Raw genomic sequence first — 19240 nt, forward strand, 5'->3', positions numbered from 1 at the left:
CTGGTTGGGGCTGAGGGGAGAGAATCAGGAAAAAGACATGCTGTGGAGGGGAGCAGAGATCAATCACTAATGATTAAATGCAGAGTGGTGCATACAGAGCAAAAAGAGAAAGAAACACTCAGTGCATCATGGGAACCCCCCAGCAGTCTAAGTCTATAGCAGCATAACTAAGAGATGGTTCAGGGTCACCTGATCCAGCCCTAACTATAAGCTTTAGCAAAAAGGAAAGTTTTAAGTCTAATCTTAAAAGTAGAGAGGGTGTCTGTCTCCCTGATCCGAATTGGGAGCTGGTTCCACAGGAGAGGAGCCTGTAAAATAAGAAGAAGAATTTTAAATTCTATTCTAGAATTAACAGGAAGCCAATGAAGAGAGGCCAATATGGGTGAGATATGCTCTCTCCTTCTAGTCCCCGTCAGTACTGTAGCTGCAGCATTTTGAATTAACTGAAGGCTTTTTAGGGAACTTTTAGGACAACCTGATAATAATGAATTACAATAGTCCAGCCTAGAGGAAATAAATGGATGAATTAGTTTTTCAGCATCACTCTGAGACAAGACCTTTCTAATTTTAGAGATATTGCGCAAATGCAAAAAAGCAGTCCTACATATTTGTTTAATATGCGCATTGAATGACATATCCTGATCAAAAATGACTCCAAGATTTCTCACAGTATTACTAGAGGTCAGGGTAATGCCATCCAGAGTACGGATCTGGTTAGACACCATGTTTCTAAGATTTGTGGGGCCAAGTACAATAACTTCAGTTTTATCTGAGTTTAAAAGCAGGAAATTAGAGGTCATCCATGTCTTTATGTCTGTAAGACAATCCTGCAGTTTAGCTAATTGGTGTGTGTCCTCTGGCTTTATGGATAGATAAAGCTGGGTATCATCTGCGTAACAATGAAAATTTAAGCAATGCTGTCTAATAATACTGCCTAAGGGAAGCATGTATAAAGTGAATAAAATTGGTCCTAGCACAGAACCTTGTGGAACTCCATAATTAACCTTAGTTTGTGAAGAAGACTCCCCATTTACATGAACAAATTGTAATCTATTAGATAAATATGATTCAAACCACTGCATCGCAGTGCCTTTAATACCTATGGCATGCTCTAATCTCTGTAATAAAATTTTATGGTCAACAGTATCAAAAGCAGCACTGAGGTCTAACAGAACAAGCACAGAGATGAGTCCACTGTCTGAGGCCATAAGAAGATCATTTGTAACCTTCACTAATGCTGTTTCTGTACTATGATGAATTCTGAAACCTGACTGAAACTCTTCAAATAGACCATTCCTCTGCAGATGATCAGTTAGCTGTTTTACAACTACCCTTTCAAGAATTTTTGAGAGAAAAGGAAGGTTGGAGATTGGCCTATAATTAGCTAAGATAGCTGGGTCAAGTGATGGCTTTTTAAGTAATGGTTTAATTACTGCCACCTTAAAAGCCTGTGGTACATAGCCAACTAACAAAGATAGATTGATCATATTTAAGATCAAAGCATTAAATAATGGTAGGGCTTCCTTGAGCAGCCTGGTAGGAATGGGGTCTAATAGACATGTTGATGGTTTGGAGGAAGTAACTAATGAAAATAACTCAGACAGAACAATTGGAGAGAAAGAGTCTAACCAAATACCGGCATCACTGAAAGCAGCCAAAGATAACGATATGTCTTTGGGATGGTTATGAGTAATTTTTTTTCTAATAGTTAAAATTTTATTAGCAAAGAAAGTCATGAAGTCATTACTAGTTAAAGTTAAAGGAATACTCAGCTCAATAGAGCTCTGACTCTTTGTCAGCCTGGTTACAGTGCTGAAAAGAAACCTGGGGTTGTTCTTATTAAATTAGTGAGACGCCATTTCCTCTCCAACTTACGGGTTATCTGCTTTAAGCTGCGAGTTTGTGAGTTATACCACGGAGTCAGGCACTTCTGATTTAAGGCTCTCTTTTTCAGAGGAGCTACAGCATCCAAAGTTGTCCTCAATGAGGATATAAAACTATTGACGAGATAGATAGACTCACAGAGTTTAGGTAGCTACTCTGCCCTGTGTTGGTATATGGCATTGGAGAACATAAAGAAGGAATCTTATCCTTTAACCTAGTTACAGCGCTTTCTGAAAGACTTCTACTGTAATGAAACTTATTCCCCACTGCTGGGTAGTCCAATAAAAATATACAATACTGTATCTTGGCTGGCATTATTACGATTATTACTATTAGCTTAATGTGGGTAAAATACAAAGGTTTGTTAGAGTTTGATTTTGCCCAATCCTTTCCATACTCAAACACAATACTCAACTGTGCCTTAGTCACTGGTTGCATGTCTGTGAAGTTCTAATGCACTGTAAACACTCACTTATCACGTAGCCATAAATGTAAGGTCAATCGTTCTCATAGCGACATTTCCTATTTGACTGTAGATATTACTTTCTTTGCTGGTCATATGACACTACAAATGTCCCTCGCCAGTGTCCCAGAGACCATAAGTAATCAATCAAATTTAAGAGACATTAACATTCGGAGGAGAAAATGGTGACACTAAAACTACATGTGCATGTTGCTAAGCAACAGGGTGCAGCAAAAATCTATTGGCTGAACAGTCTGTGGAGTTTAAACCAACTCAGTGGGTGTGTCTTACACAGCAAAATGCTCATATATGGACTTTGGTTGCAACACACGAGTCTAATAGCATCAAATGCTTCAAGCCGAAAGGGCCCTTCACACTGCAAGCTTTAGCGTGACGCTTTAACGCCCCCTAGCGCGTCAGGCCGATGCGTTCCAACGCATCGTGATGTCAGATGCGTTGCTTCGGAAGCAGCAAGGGGGCAGAGATTGCGGCTACGTCACACTCTGGCTGTTTCCACAACCTGAAAAAAGTTCAGCGATCGCCTTCTTGAATTTGCGTCACCTGAACCACAAAAAAGCTTTAAAAAACAGCAGTAGAACGATTCTCCCATCACCCTGCTGGGAGAAGCTTTTTTTCAGGTACTTTTCGGAGTGACGCCGACCGAGGGAGGACTGACGACTTGGTGGGATATCGATCGAACCGCGACAGCGGGCCGACCCACACAGAGAAGCCGGCCTTCAGGCATCATCACTGGGCAGAGCGAGGCAGGCAGCCGGTGTGATGAAGCAAACCCACTCAGTCTGAAATCTCCCACTTTTTGGATATATGTGAAGTCCCAGTTTGCCCATCGGAGTTTAGTTCTGCAGCTTTATCGAGGTGAGGATAAAATAAAAGTAAAACATGACGTTTCTGTAATGCTGTGAAAGTTTAATGATCAGCTAACGTTAGCTTAGCCTTTTAGCACAGTTGATCTGAGTGAACACTTTAATTTGTAGATGGTTCAGTCTTTCTTATTTTTTTACCAAATAAAGCTACAGCTTTTTTCAGACACCACAAAAGCTTAACTTTTAATAACTTATTTTTTGGGGTGTTTTTTTCCATCTTTTTTTTTTTGCCGTTTTTTTCCTTTTTTATATATAAACTGTTTAGTGTTTCTTTATATTTAAAAAATATTTTTATTTGTCCCAATCAAGAACATTTGCTGTGCAGACAACCAAACTTCCATTGATGAGCTGAACACCATGAAGTCCAGTCGAAAGAAAACATCTCTGCTCTTCAAAATAGCACAAACGTGTCTTCAGCAACACCACCAGAAGTCAAAGCTGCAGAAGAGACCTTCATCTGGTCCCGAGAATCCAGCAGAACATCACCTGCTTCTAAATAAAAGGCTCTTTCAACAGCAACTATTTTATTATTTTTTAAAAAGCTGTTTCATTTTATATTTTAACAATAAATGAACGGATCATTAAAAATGTCCACGAATCAAAATCAAAAGACATTTTCACAGGTAGAAGCTCAGCACTTATTGTGCTCAAATTCATATTTTAGAAATGACTCTGTCCTGATAACATTAAAGGCAATTACATATTTTGACGAAATTACAAGTTTAAATGACTATATATATATATATATATATATATATATATATATAAAAAAATCATCATGAGGTTTATGTCACAGAAATCCTACTTTACAATCACACTGCAGTCATTGTTAAATTATTTCCTGTTGCATTTATAATAAACATTTGTATTTATTTAGTGTCTTTTTCTGGTTGAAATGATATAAATAATCTACCAGACTTTTAAAGATGTACAAGTTTCCATGTTATTTGTCTAAAAATAAATGTCCAAGGTTCCTTATGTAAAAGAAGAAATTATCTAATCTGAAATAACAGGTGGTTTTAATTTACAGATGAAAGGTTTCTAAAGAACCATTTATTGATTTATTTAGCTATTTTAATTACAAGTGTTCTAAACTTTTTTAACAGTAATCAGAAATTTTGAGGTAACAAACAACAACAAAAAAACATTTCCAATGATTTTTCTTCAGAAAACTGCTCTATAAATGAGCAGTCCTGTGACATGTTAATGTTTTGTACAGATCAGTGGTTTCTGCACCAATCCATTTTGTACAGATCAGTGGTTTCTGCCACTCGTCTTCTGTGTTTTGGCCCAACGCGTTGTTCCTATTGGACAACGCGAAGATACGTCACAGCTCAGAGTGTCGAAAGTTGGTTTGGATTGAAGTTTGACTCGGTCAGCCTGCTGACAAGCGGCAATGCACGCTCCCGTCAGAAGCATCATTTTAGCTCGGCTTTTGACGCGACACTTCTGACGCGTCTAAAAAGCAACGCGTCTCATTGACAATAATGCTTTTTAGACCGATTTTTGATGCTTCTGATGCGTCTGATGCGTTCACTATGAAAGGCCCTGAAGTTTTAAAATGATGCAAATTAGATGATGTTTAGCATGAAATACCCAAAATATTTAACTGTTAAAGTTTTTTAAAGCTGATTTTGCACTTCACCTTCTTTTTAAAATCTTATATATTTCCAGTAAATAAATAAGTTTAAAACATTTTTCATGGACACTTTTCTAATTTTGTTTTTTAAAAGAATGACATGACGAAATCATTTTTGTTTAATTATATAGACTGATTGTTTAATTACAGAGGCTGATTATTGTAACACATCAACAGGGATTATTTAATTAAAAATAATCTGATGTTTTTGAGTCAAATCCCTTGTAAAAATGGTCATCTATTTATATGTGGAATGTTGTGTGTGTGGAAAAGTAATCAGTACAGACGGTTTATTCACTCTGTTTGCGAGCCTTTCAAAAAATAAACAGCTCACAGCAGAACAAAACTGAGGAAAAGCAACTTGGCTCTATAAATTTAATCAAATCCAGTGATACAGTCTCTTTGGAACCACAACACATTCCATCTTCTCAACATCCACAGGGCTTGTGACCTCCAGAGAAATGAGGTTGCCAGTCCAGACCCTCATTCAAATTTGAGTGAACTCCCTCATGTCAAAGTTTGTTTGTTTGTTTATTTTTTGGTTCAGTGTTCCTCCTCCTCTGACCTCCAGGCTGATGGTAATAATCTCCACCTCACTCTGTTTCTCTGAGTATTTCTCTTCCCTCAGATGATTTCCAGAACGTCACAGGGAACGTAGCCTCGCTTCTTTCCGCTCGCCACTTTGATGAAGCCGCCTCGCTCACCCTCGCTGCTCACACAGATCTGACGGCAAAAACGAACAAAACGCTCAAAGCAGACAGTACAGAATGTTGACCAAATATCGCGATGTTTATATGCTGACAATATTTTTTGGAATCCCCCCTCCACACACACACACGCACACACCCTTCCCCCAATGATCTCATTGGATTATTTATCAGATTAAATGGTTATACTTCAAAAAGAAAAAGAAAAATCAAAGAATGCAAAGTTCCACTTAGTCCCTTGATTGGCTAAGTGCCCATGAGGGAAAATAAATAAGCTACAGATAACATGAAAAGTAGTTGAAAATCCATATAAAGTTAACATCTTTCAATTTCATTCATTTGCACGTTTTCCAAAATTTGACTGGAGCCTATTCCAACAATTATTGGGTGAGAGGTGGATTTCACCCTGGACAAGCTGCCAGTCCATCGCAGGACAGACACACAAAGCGCATCCGGAAAGTATTCACATCGCTTCAGTTTTTCCACGTTATGTTACAGCCAGCCCAGTCTCGTGTTTTTTTTTTTTCGTCCTCCTGTCACAAAATGATTCAAATTTTCATGACAGGGTTTTTTTAAACTCACTATTACTAACCCTACTCCTACCCCCAACCCTAACCTTAACCATAACCACCCCCGAACCCTCTGCTGCACTTTTAATTACATGCAGCCATCACAGAATGAATTAGAATGAATTCGTGCTGCCATGATGAAAATTTTTACACGTTTCAAGACAATATGATGAACCAATAGATTAATGTATATTTCATGCTGCTGAATCACAACAATCCCTGAAACTGGGTTGGTTACAGCCTGATTCCAAAATAGATTAATTTTTTCCCCTCAAAATCTACACACAATACCCCATAATGACTATGTGAAAAAAGTTTTTTATTTTTATTTTTGCAAATGTATTATTTATGTCATCAGAGCCTGGGCTTCTTGTTTTAACATAACACTGGACAACACACTAAAACTCTGTTGTATCATTCAGTGAAGTCAATATTGTCCTTGTTGTTAGCATTGAAGAATGGCCACGCCTCATTGTCATCACCTGCAGCCTATCACTGCAGATGACAGAAATTCTGCTATGATGACCACTGTGACAGTCTTTCTGCCTCCGACGTGAATGCAGCTTCAGTCCTACCAGATTGAACTATATTCTATTTCATTTTCAGCTGCTTCCACATCCTTTTTCGACATAAGATTGCACCTAAATTAAATACATTTTAAGTTTATTCTACCAGTTTTGATTGGTAGTATTATATTGTGATTTAATATTAAATAAATATAAATACATTCATTGACTCATTCAGCAATTTTCTCCCACATTGTTTCTTGCTCTATTGCAGTGTTGCCATGAAAAACTCAATGAAGCTTGCATCAAAAATGATTCTTCATTTTGAAACACACAAAACTCTAAACAATTGTGTCAGAAAATAATTCACTATTTTGAAATGCTCAAAGAAATGAATGAAATAATTGCCACAGAAAATGCCGTAGTGTTCATGTTCAGAGCAGACAATGAAATAAGTATTCATTCATTTGAAAGGTCAATACATGCATCAACTGCTTCACAAAATGATTCACTGTTTTTTCACCATTTCAAATAATTGCACCACAAAGCAACTTACTGTTTCAAAACACTCAAGAAACCCAATTGCTTCAGAAAGGAATTCTTTCAGCGTTTTATTCAGAACAGAAAATGAAACAATTACCATTCAGGAAAGTATTCCCTGTTTTGAAAGGCTCACAATGCTAAATGAACCAAATGTGTCTCACTGTTTTGAAGCCCTTGCATCACCAAAGCTGTACAAACCAATTCAGTGTTTCATAACACTTGAAACACTGAATTGCTTTAGAAATCAAATCTTTGTGTTGAAAAACAGAAAAAATGTAAACAAAACAAATGCTTCAGAAAATAATTCACTGTTGTGAAACACTGAAAACACTGAAGGAGTCCATTCAGAACAAAGATTCAAAATATTTGATATACTACAATAGTGACCTAGAATGATCAGTGGGGAAACCATGTTTCAGAATGACTGAAATGAATCACTGCATTTTTTTTTTTGTAATTATCAAACCACTCTTTGTAATATGTGTTATAGATGTGAGAAATCTCCAAAATTATTAGAGCCATTGCCAAAAGGATAAGGGAGGGGTGTTTTCAGGAATAATTGATTATTGGTGTATATGGTGAGTTCATTGATTGACCCTGAAAGCTGACTCTGTGGTGGACGCTGTTTTTAATACTCTGCGCTCTTCCCGTGGGTTTGAGTGAATGGAAAAAGAAAGGGAGCAGGTCACACAGTGTTCTCGTGTTCGGTGGTTTCATCCCCGCTGGGGGTTGCTTGCTTTAACCCTGTGAGTCCCAGCATGCTCTGAAAACATTGTGGGAAATAAGAGGTCCTGATCTTACTACAGACTTTTAACGGTGACTACTGAGAGGGATCCAAAACCCAGTCAGTGACCAAACGCATGTGCAGGAAGAGTTGTGGGAGGTATAGAGAGCTTTGTAATATGAGCAAGAAGCTTCAGGATAATGTGAAGCCAATGTTCTATAGTCTTTGAGGTGTGAGTTTGAATTACTCACATGTGTAATGTAGAAATTTTAATAACCATGATAAACGTCTGCGACCTTCCAACCCCTGATGATGGCTAATAGCCACGCTGCTGCCAAATGAATCCTCCGTGTGTCTCGCTGTGCCTCCATGGACTGCCAGTTAAGTCAAAAAACATATTTCTGGCAGGATCAAAAAAAAAAGAAAAAAAAAGAAAAACCTCTCCCGAAATGTGAATCACACATAAAACAAGAAAACCAGCATTTTCTCTTAATGGCTGAATTAATCCAACGGGGCGTTAAAAGGCTTTTACTCACATGAGGGTCGTTGAGTTTTTCTGTCATTTAAAGTGCACAGTGTTCAAATGCATTTTCCAAAAAAAAATTCACAATCAACATATCAAAACCCAGGAGATTTCCAGTCAAACTATAAAATAGAACATGCATGTCTCCAGCAAGGACCAACCATCCAGCAAATGTTAGTGGATCTGAAGAAAAAGACAATCTTAGTACACTGAGAAATTTTATTTGTCAAAATGCATTGATGTAGGATGCTGGTTCCCAATCTGGGGTCCAACACGGGTAGGTGGGGAGGCAAGGTTTGGTCTGCTGTGAGGTTTTCCAAATTAAAAGTGCATATTAAACCAATAAGAACATACTGACTGGACAAAATATCTTTTCTTTGGATGAACCGAAGAGAAAGGAGGGAATAAACTATAATTAAAGTTATATATGTGTTAAAGTTACAGTATGTAGGATCTAAGGGTGTTTATTTCTAGAAATGGACTATATTCATAACCATCTATTCATTAGTGTATAAGCACCTGCAACAATGAATCACGTGTTTTTATAAACTCAGAATGAGCCCTCCATATCTACATAGGAGTGGGTTCCTCAATGGAGACCGCCATTTGCATGGCATCTTGACATCATAATGCAATCTTCAACCTGACCACTAGGTGAAAATAAATCTGACACACTGTAGCTTTAAAGTTTTTTTTTTTTTTTGTCCAACAACAAAAGGAAAGAGAAGAAGAAGAAAAAAAAAAAAACTCTTGTTGGGGGGGGGGGGGGGGGGGTGCTTAGCTTGCCTTATATACAATGAAAAATGTTTGGGAACCATTAGTGAAGCACATGCTATGAAGACAGTTGCACTATTTTTGAGTTATGAACCACAATAAATAATAAATAAAACAAAATAATAATCCTGACATCCTAATCTTGCAATGCTGAAAGAAACTGCTGATTAACTCTGCACCATCAGCCTTTAAATTTAACTGGATCTTACAAATATATTGCATAACTTGATGAATTCAATTCATTTCAATTCAAGTCAATTTGTTTTATTTTATTTATATAACGCCAAAACACAATAAAGCTGCCCCAAGGCGCATCACACGAGTAAGGCCTAACTTTACCAACCCGCTGGAGGCAAGCACATATGTAGGCCACAGTGGTAAGGAAAAAAAAACTTCCTCTGGTTATAATGAGGAAGAAACCTCAAGCAGACCAGACTCAGAGGGGTGACCCACTGCTTAGGTCATTCTAATAATTACAAGGTTTTACAAATTTTACAAGAATTCACTTGAAATTCACATAAGTGCTTTTCAAGTAATGCCTGCTAACAAGCACACAAAGCAACTAGAGGAGCATGAGAAAGCATTCCTGAACCAAAGCCCAATAGGTGCTTCCATCAACTCCAACTCATACTCCAACCTTCTGATGTGTGAACCAATAAACACTGTGGTCCACAATGTCCATATGTTTTGAAGGATTCTAGTCAACTCACCCACTCCCAAGTCGCCTTTTTTTTAATCTCGTCTGATACCCAAAAGGCTTCGAGTATACTTCTATGCTATATTTTTCCGTGCAGTCGCCCCCGAAGATAGATCATAATGGTGAAAGAAATTCATGTGAGTAATTAAATACATTGTACACGGTAGGATTGGACGAACCCGCTGGTTACTACAGCCAACCGAAAAGTCGCACACTCGCTTCAATTACTCGCCAAAGATGACACATCATGAAATCATCATTGAAGATCATTTTATGCATTCATTGACTGTCTTGACTTATACATATTGTGTTTGCACTCATTTTTGAGCAGAAATCAGCAAAAGCTACGAGCGGGACGAGATAAAAAAAAAAGAAGACGACTTGGGAGTGGGCGAGTTGGTAGAATGACTATGCACTGTTTTGAAGTAGCTCTAGTGACAAAGAAATAAAGCAGACGGGTGAAAGCATGTCCACCACTCTAGAGGTGATGAAGGTAAAAAGAGATTCGGGTCAGTTTACACTGAGACTGTTTCAAAATCCAGCACAGGAGTTCAATTCAATTTATTTATATTGCACCAAATGATGACATATGTTGTCCCAAGGTGCTTCACAAAGGTAAGGTCTAACCTTACCCACCTTAATGGAGTTATCAAAATAAATAGATATATCAATATTTCTAAAATGAGGTCCATTATTATTTTGAGTCGGCAGAACACTACCTGTCCTTCCTTCAGCGTGATCTGTCCTTGTTCTTTACAGCCGATGAACGTCCTATTACACCTGAATACTTGGTCTCCGGCCCGCAACTGATGAGCGAATGAGGCTGGGAAGAAACCAATCCGGTCCTCAATCACCCCCTAGTGAGATAGAGAGAGAGAGAGAAAAAAAAATCATTAAACATCCTAACAGACAACACATGGAACAGAACTAAAAACCAATCCTTGCTGTGTGGGCCGCCAGAAGAGGAGGTACTGCTGGCCCACCACCAGAGGGCGCCCTGTCTGGAGTGCGGGCTCCAGGCACCAGAGGGTGCAGCCGCCTCACAGGAGCAGCCAGGGTGACATCACCCGCAACAGCTGTTACCAATCATCTGATCGGCAGGAGTACATCAGCAGGACGACGTCTCCACCTCTTTGCCGAGATATCGTTTCTACCGAGAAGGTAACGTACTCTGCTAGCTGATTAACAGTGATCTTTGTAACTTGTGCATTACTCTGAGAGAACTTCCCAACGAGAGGTGGAGGTAGCTTACCTGTCGTTCGGATTCCTGGGTGCGAACGCGCCCTCTTTTAACTGTTCTTTATTCCTCGCCAGCAGTACCAGGTCCGACACGCGGAGGCAGTGGCCACCTGGGAGTTCGGGACTTGGCGGCTCCAGTATTCCCGGGGTCTGGTGGCGGAGGAAACCGTGTGGTTCCGGTTCTACTTTGGAGAGGTGTCTCCTATCTTCGAGCCTGCCCACACGACACCTGTGTGAATTTGACTTTGTCCCTTTATTGTGATCTGTTGTCCTTGTTGTGCGTATTCACAACAGTAAAGTGTGTTATTTGACCTATTCCATTGTCCGTTCATTTGCGCCCCCTGTTGTGGGTCCATGTACTTACACTTTCCCAACAGGATATCTCGGCCAACGTCATGGATCCCGAGGGGCGTCAACCGGCTGTTGAACGGCCAATGGAAGAGCAGGGCGCACAGGCGTCTGCAGGAGGAATGGTCGGTGAGTTGCAGCGACTCCTCACCGCTTTTACGGCTCGGTTGGATCTAATGACCGAGCAGAACGTCCTCCTTAACCGCAGGGTGGAGGCTCTCGCCGCGCAGGTGGAGGTGCGCCCTCAGGGCGCTGCTGCGGCTCTCCGTCCTGTCGATCCTGTGCGCAACAGTGACGTTCCACAGGTCATTCAACGACCCCTCCCACCTTCCCCTGAAGCATACATAAGCCCTCCAGAGCCGTACGGGGGTTGTGTGGAGACGTGCACGGACTTTCTTATGCAGTGTTCGCTCGTCTTCGCACAACGTCCCGTCATGTACGCGACTGATGCTAGTAAGATAGCTTATGTAATTAATCTGCTTCGCGGCAAGGCATGCGCTTGGGCTACAGCGCTCTGGGAGCAAAATTCACGGCTTCTTCTGACATATGATGGGTTTGTGAGGGAGTTCAGAACAGTGTTCGGTCACCCAAATAGAGGAGAGACCGCTTCAGCCGTGCTGCTGTCAATGAGACAGGGGCACCGGAGCGCAGCTGTTTATGCAGTCGACTTCCGCATCGCGGCTGCGAGGTCCGGCTGGAATAACACTGCCCTCCACGCCACCTTCGTAAACGGACTGTCGTTGGTCCTGAAGGAGCTCCTGGTGGCCAAGGACGAACCGCAGGATTTAGACGGGCTTATTGATCTCGTTATACGATTAGACAATCGGTTAGAAGAACGCCGTCGGGAACGAGACGAAGGGCGTGGCCGGGCACGCGCCGTCCCTCTCCCTTCCGGTTCCGACCGCGTTCCGCCCTCCCCACGCTCCACGGCCTCTACGCTCCGTGTGGTGACAGCTCCCCCTGCTGATGAAGCTATGGACACGAGCAGGGCCAAATTTAGGGCACCAGATAGACAGAGGAGGCTTGCCCGCGGAGCGTGCTTTGTTTGTGGCTCAATAGAGCATCAAGTAAGGGACTGCCTCGAGCGGTTAAAACACCAACACCCACCCCTAGACACTGGGTTAGGGGTGGGCCAAAACATTCACGTGGGACATACCCATATTGCCACACGACTCCCAGTGACAATCCTTTATGAGGATTTAACTCTGAAGGCACCAGCACTGGTGGACACGGGCTCTGAAGGGAATCTGTTAGACAGCAGATGGGCCAGGGAGATAGGGCTCCCTCAGGTGGCGCTTACCTCGCCTGTGCAGGTGCGGGCACTAGATGGCTCCCTACTCCCACCAATCACACATAAGACACCACCAATAACTCTGGTGGTGTCAGGAAATCACCGGGAGGAGATCGAGTTTTTTGTAACTCCTACTACCTCCCGTGTGATTTTAGGGTTCCCCTGGATGTTAAAACACAATCCCCGGATCGATTGGCCGTCCGGGGTAGTGGTTCAGTGGAGCGAGACCTGCCATCGGGTATGCTTAGGTTCCTCGGTTCCTCCCGGTTCCCAGGCTAAGGAGGAGGTCAGAGTCCCGCCCAATCTAGGGACGGTGCCGGTGGAGTACCATGACCTTGTGGATGTGTTCAGTAAGGATCTGGCGCTCACCCTTCCCCCCCACCGTCCGTACGATTGTGCCATTGATTTGGTTCCAGGCGTTGAGTTCCCGTCCAGCAGGCTGTACAACCTCTCACGACCTGAGCGCGAATCAATGGAGACCTACATCCGGGACTCTTTAGCCGCCGGGTTGATCCGGAATTCCACCTCCCCGATGGGTGCAGGTTTCTTTTTTGTGGGTAAAAAAGACGGCGGACTTCGTCCATGCATTGATTATAGGGGACTGAACGAAATCACGGTTCGTAATCGATACCCGTTGCCCCTATTGGATTCAGTGTTCACGCCCCTGCATGGAGCCCGAATATTCACTAAGCTAGATCTTAGAAATGCGTATCACCTGGTTCGGATCCGGAAGGGAGACGAGTGGAAGACGGCATTTAACACCCCCTTAGGTCACTTTGAGTACCTGGTCATGCCGTTTGGCCTCACAAACGCCCCCGCGATGTTCCAAGCTTTGGTTAATGATGTCTTGCGAGATTTCCTGCACCGATTCGTCTTCGTATATCTAGACGATATACTCATCTTTTCTCCGGATCCTGAGACTCATGTCCGGCATGTACGTCAGGTCCTGCAGCGGTTGTTGGAGAACCGGCTGTTTGTGAAGGGCGAGAAGTGTGAATTCCACCGCACATCTTTGTCCTTCCTGGGGTTTATCATCTCCCCCAACTCCATCGCTCCTGATCCGGCCAAGGTTGCGGCGGTGAGAGACTGGCCCCAACCCACTAGCCGTAGGAAGCTGCAACAGTTCCTCGGCTTTGCTAATTTCTACAGGAGGTTCATTAAGGGCTACAGTCAGGTAGTTAGCCCCCTGACAGCCCTGACCTCACCAAAAGTCCCCTTCACCTGGTCGGATCGTTGCGATGCCGCGTTCAAGGAGTTGAAACGGCGCTTCTCGTCTGCACCCGTTCTGGTGCAGCCCGATCCTAGTCGCCAGTTAGTGGTTGAAGTGGACGCCTCGGACTCAGGGATAGGAGCTGTGCTTTCCCAGAGCGGGAAGACCGATAAGGTCCTTCACCCGTGTGCCTACTTTTCCCGCAGGTTGACCCCGGCCGAACGGAATTATGACGTCGGCAATCGAGAACTCCTTGCGGTGAAAGAGGCTCTTGAAGAGTGGAGACATCTGTTGGAGGGAACGTCCGTGCCATTCACGGTTTTCACTGACCACCGGAACCTGGAGTATATCAGGACCGCCAAGTGGCTGAACCCCCGGCAAGCCCGCTGGTCACTGTTCTTCGGCCGTTTTGACTTCCGGATCACCTACCGTCCCGGGACCAAAAACCAGAGATCGGATGCCTTGTCCCGGGTACATGAAGATGAAGTCAAAACGGAGTTGTCGGATCCACCGGAACCCATCATCCCGGAGTCCACTATCGTGGCCACCCTCACCTGGGACGTAGAGAGAACCATCCGGGAGGCCCTGGCACGAAGCCCGGACCCCGGAACTGGGCCGAAGAACAGACTCTATGTCCCACCAGAAGCTAGGGCTGCAGTCCTGGACTTCTGTCACGACTCTAAGCTCTCCTGTCATCCAGGGGTGCGAAGAACCGTGGCAGTTGTCCGGCAGCGCTTCTGGTGGGCGTCCCTAGAGGCCGATGTCCGGGATTATATCCAGGCCTGCACCACCTGCGCCAGGGGCAAGGCTGACCATCGCAGGGCTTCGGGACTGCTCCAGCCGCTGCCCGTGCCCCATCGCCCCTGGTCCCACATCGGACTGGATTTTGTCACGGGCCTCCCGCCGTCCCAGGGCAACACCACCATTCTCACGATAGTGGACCGATTCTCCATGGCGGCCCACTTCGTGGCCCTCCCGAAGCTCCCGACGGCCCAGGAGACAGCGGACCTCCTGGTTCACCACGTCGTCCGGCTGCATGGGATCCCAACAGACATCGTCTCCGATCGCGGTCCCCAGTTCTCCTCGCACGTCTGGAGGAGCTTCTGCCGGGAACTGGGGGCCACGGTGAGTCTCTCATCCGGGTATCATCCCCAGACCAACGGGCAAGCAGAACGGGCCAATCAGGAGATGGAGCAGGCCCTGCGTTGCGTGACAGCCGCGCACCCGGCGGCCTGGAGTACCCATCTGGCCTGGATCGAGTATGCCCATAACAGCCAGGTGTCGTCAGCCACCGGCCTCTCCCCTTTCGAGGTATGTCTGGGGTACCAACCTCCTTTGTTTCCGGTGGTTGAGGGAGAGGTCGGTGTGCCCTCGGTCTAGGCCCACCTACGGAAGTGCCGTCGGGTGTGGCGTGCCGCCCGTTCTGCCTTGCTGAGGGCCCGGATGAGGACGAAGGCCCATGCAGACCGTCGGCGGACCCCGGCCCCTACGTACCGGCCAGGGCAGGCAGTGTGGTTGTCTACCAAGGACATACCCCTTCAAGTGGACTCCCCTAAACTGCAGGACCGGTATATCGGTCCGTTCAAAATCATCAAGGTCATCAGTCCAGCCGCAGTGAGGCTTCAGCTTCCAGCCTCACTGCGGATCCATCCCGTTTTTCACGTGTTCCGGATCAAGCCCCATCACACCTCACCCCTCTGTACTCCCGGTCCGGCACCACCTCCTGCCCGGATCATCGATGGCGAGCCGGCTTGGACTGTGCGCCGGCTCTTAGATGTCCGTAGGATGGGCCAGGGCTTCCAGTATTTGGTGGACTGGGAGGGGTACGGACCTGAAGAACGCTCCTGGGTGAAGAGGAGCTTCATCCTGGACCCGGCCCTCCTGGCCGATTTCTACCGCCGCCACCCGGACAAGCCTGGTCGGGCGCCAGGAGGCGCCCGTTGAGGGGGGGGTCCTGTTGTGTGGGCCGCCAGAAGAGGAGGTACTGCTGGCCCACCACCAGAGGGCGCCCTGTCTGGAGTGCGGGCTCCAGGCACCAGAGGGCGCAGCCGCCTCACAGGAGCAGCCAGGGTGACAGCTGTCACGCATCACCCGCAACAGCTGTTACCAATCATCTGATCGGCAGGAGTACATCAGCAGGACGACATTTCCACCTCTTTGCCGAGATATCGTTTCTACCGAGTAGGTAACGTACTCTGCTAGCTGATTAACAGTGATCTTTGTAACTTGTGCATTACTCTGAGAGAACTTCCCAACGAGAGGTGGAGGTAGCTTACCTGTCGTTCGGATTCCTGGGTGCGAACGCGCCCTCTTTTAACTGTTCTTTATTCCTCGCCAGCAGTACCAGGTCCGACACGCGGAGGCAGTGGCCACCTGGGAGTTCGGGCACTTGGCAGCTCCAGTATTCCCGGGGTCTGGTGGCGGAGGAAACCGTGTGGTTCCGGTTCTACTTTGGAGAGGTGTCTCCTATCTTCGAGCCTGCCCACACGACACCTGTGTGAATTTGACTTTGTCCCTTTATTGTGATCTGTTGTCCTTGTTGTGCGTATTCACAACAGTAAAGTGTGTTATTTGACCTATTCCATTGTCCGTTCATTTGCGCCCCCTGTTGTGGGTCCGTGTACTTACACTTTCCCAACAATCCTATTCTGACTGCGGTGCACATTAACTGTGATTTGCTGCCTCAGCAAACCCCTGTGGGAGATGAACCGAGTGTGATTTTGATGGTAACAGGAAACTGGAGTGACCAAAAGAAAAAAAAAATACAGATATGGAGAGACTGTACATTCCAGTCATGAATTAGTTATCTTAACTCATATGTTTTAGCCTAGAGATATAGCCAATTAAATTCTAAACAGACACAATATTTTTCTCAATTTTTCTGAAATTCATCAACATATAAAATAAAAACTAATGTTATTATGTATTAACTGGATGTGATTCATCATTGTAAAGTGCTTTGAGCACTTGTCTCAGATGGAAATACTAAAGGGTGCCCATATTTATGTGTTCTATTGTTTTGTCCTGGACTTTTTCATGGATTTAGATCATGCAGACATTTGCATTCACTGTCAGTATAAAAGGCCTAAAATTTGAAACTGTAAGGCAGAAAAACCTAAATAAATTTTTGAAATTTAGTGTCATAAAAGTATTAAATGTGTAAAAGCCCCAAGCTGTCATTCTATGTACATTTGAACATATTATACATTTTACAGACAGAAAAATAAACAACAATAACAATAATGCTACCTTCCACCAGTCATCATTGGAGTCGTCAGCCAGTAAAATTCTGTCTCCCGCTCTGCAACAAATATAGTAGAAAAAAGCAAAGAAAGAAAGAAGACATTACTTCAAATCTTTTTTATTTTTCAAAATATATGAAAGTGCATTTAAAATGTGATTACAACAATGTGAGATGACAACAACAGCAAAAACAAGGTATCAATGACTATGTCTGCCAGGCAAGATTATTCCAAAAAGTAAGTAAGCAGGCAAATAAATAAATAAATAAATCATGAAGATGGGTGAAAAAAAATGAGCTGGAACAGAGAACACTAAATTTTTGGGTAGATCTGGTCAAAGGTGCACAAGTTGTAAATCATTAATTTGACAGTGGTAGCATGAACTCTATCAAATACCTTTAATGAGCTTCCTCTTTTCACATTAAGTATATGGTGTACTTATACATTTTTGGTCAAAGATGAATGCTACGAAACCAGAAAGTTGATAGAACTAATATTTTTTGAGAAATTAGCGATATTAGCTAACAACAGTAAACAATAGACATTGTGCTGCAATGCACCATGGGAGTTCAGGGTTTTAAATGTTGTTATTGTGGTTCATGTTAGTTCAGGTCTGGGGATTGAGATGGCCATTCCAGAACATTATACTTGTTCCCCTGCATGAATGCCTTAGTAGATTTTGAGCAGTGTTTAGGGTCATTGTCTTGTTGAAAGATCCAGCCCCGGTGCAGCTTCAACTTTATCACTGATTCATTGTTCTCAAGAATCTGCTGATATTGACGAGAATCCATGTGACCCTCAACTTGAACAAAGATTCCCAGTACCTGCACTGGCCACACAACCCCACAGCATGATGGAACCACCTCCAAATTGTACTGTAGGTAGAAAGTGTTTTTCTTGGAATGTTCTTTTCCAGCAATGCATACTGCCCCTTGTTATGTCCAAATAACTCAATTTTAGTTTCATCAGTCCACAGCACCTTATTCCATAATGAAGCTGGCTTGTCCAAATGTGCTGTAGCATACCTCGAGTGACTGTGTTTGTGGCGTGTATGCAGAAAAGGCTTCCTCTGCATTACAGCATCTTCTTGTGCAAAGTGCACTGTGTGTGGTCTTTGGAGCAGGTCTGTGGGTTCACTATGACTGTTCTCACCATCCTTCGCTTCAGCTTATCTGAGATTTTTCTTGGCCTGCCACTTAGGGCCTTAACTAGTACTGTGCCTGCAGTCTTCCATTTCCTCACTATGTTCCTCACAGTGGAAACTGACAGCTGAAATCTCTGAGATAGCTTTTTGTATCCTTCCCCTAAACCATGATGTTGAACAATCTTTGTTTTCAGGTCATTGGAGAGTTGTTTAGAGGCTCCCATGTTGCCACTTATGAGAAGAGACACAAAGAGGGGAAACATTTACAAATGGCCATCTTAAATACCCTTTCTCATGATTGGATTCACCTGTGTAAGGAGGTCAAGGGTCAGTGAGCTTACCAAATCAATTTTGTGTTCCAATAATTAGTGCTAAATATATTCAAATCAATAAAATGACAAGGGTGCCCAAATTTAGGCACCTGCCCGATTTTGTTTAAATAATTATTGCGCACTTTTTGTAAATACTAGAAACTTCATTTCACTTCTCAAATATCAGTGTGTTTGTTTGCTATATGATATATTTAACAGACATTTCTGATCCAGACAACCAATGATTTATAAAGGAAAATCAACATACACACACATACATTTCAATAAGGAGGATACATTTAGCAAGGAGGTGGCAAAGGCTAAATCCATGTACAGTTCATGTCTGCATCAAAGGTTCTCTGCCAACGACTCGGCCTCTGTGTGGAGGGGGTTGAAAGAAATCACCAACTACAAGCCCAAAGCACCTCGTTCTATTGACGACTTGAAGCTGGCCAATGACCTGAACATCTTCTATTCACGTTTTGAAGTCATGTACTCACACCTCCCCACCCCCCACACAACTGGATATTCAAACACTCTGG

The 19240-nt window shown here is 43.7% G+C and overlaps 1 protein-coding gene across 2 annotated transcripts in view; it reads right to left on the bottom strand.

The window, feature by feature from the left end:
- Positions 1–5231: 5231 nt before the first annotated feature.
- The window catches only part of stac (SH3 and cysteine rich domain), a 106780-nt gene continuing 92771 nt past the window's right edge, over positions 5232–19240 (bottom strand). For both annotated transcript variants that reach the window (XM_034195662.1, XM_034195663.1), the window contains 3 exons: positions 17251–17302; positions 10633–10770; positions 5232–5593 (listed from right to left, as the gene is read on the bottom strand). In XM_034195662.1, coding sequence (XP_034051553.1) covers positions 5495–5593; positions 10633–10770; positions 17251–17302 — 289 coding nt within the window. In that variant the 3' untranslated portion in view covers positions 5232–5494. The remainder of the gene's footprint in view (positions 5594–10632; positions 10771–17250; positions 17303–19240) is intronic.

The sequence above is a fragment of the Thalassophryne amazonica genome, chromosome 19, assembly GCF_902500255.1.
Source record: "Thalassophryne amazonica chromosome 19, fThaAma1.1, whole genome shotgun sequence".
In the NCBI taxonomy this organism is placed as follows: domain Eukaryota; kingdom Metazoa; phylum Chordata; class Actinopteri; order Batrachoidiformes; family Batrachoididae; genus Thalassophryne; species Thalassophryne amazonica.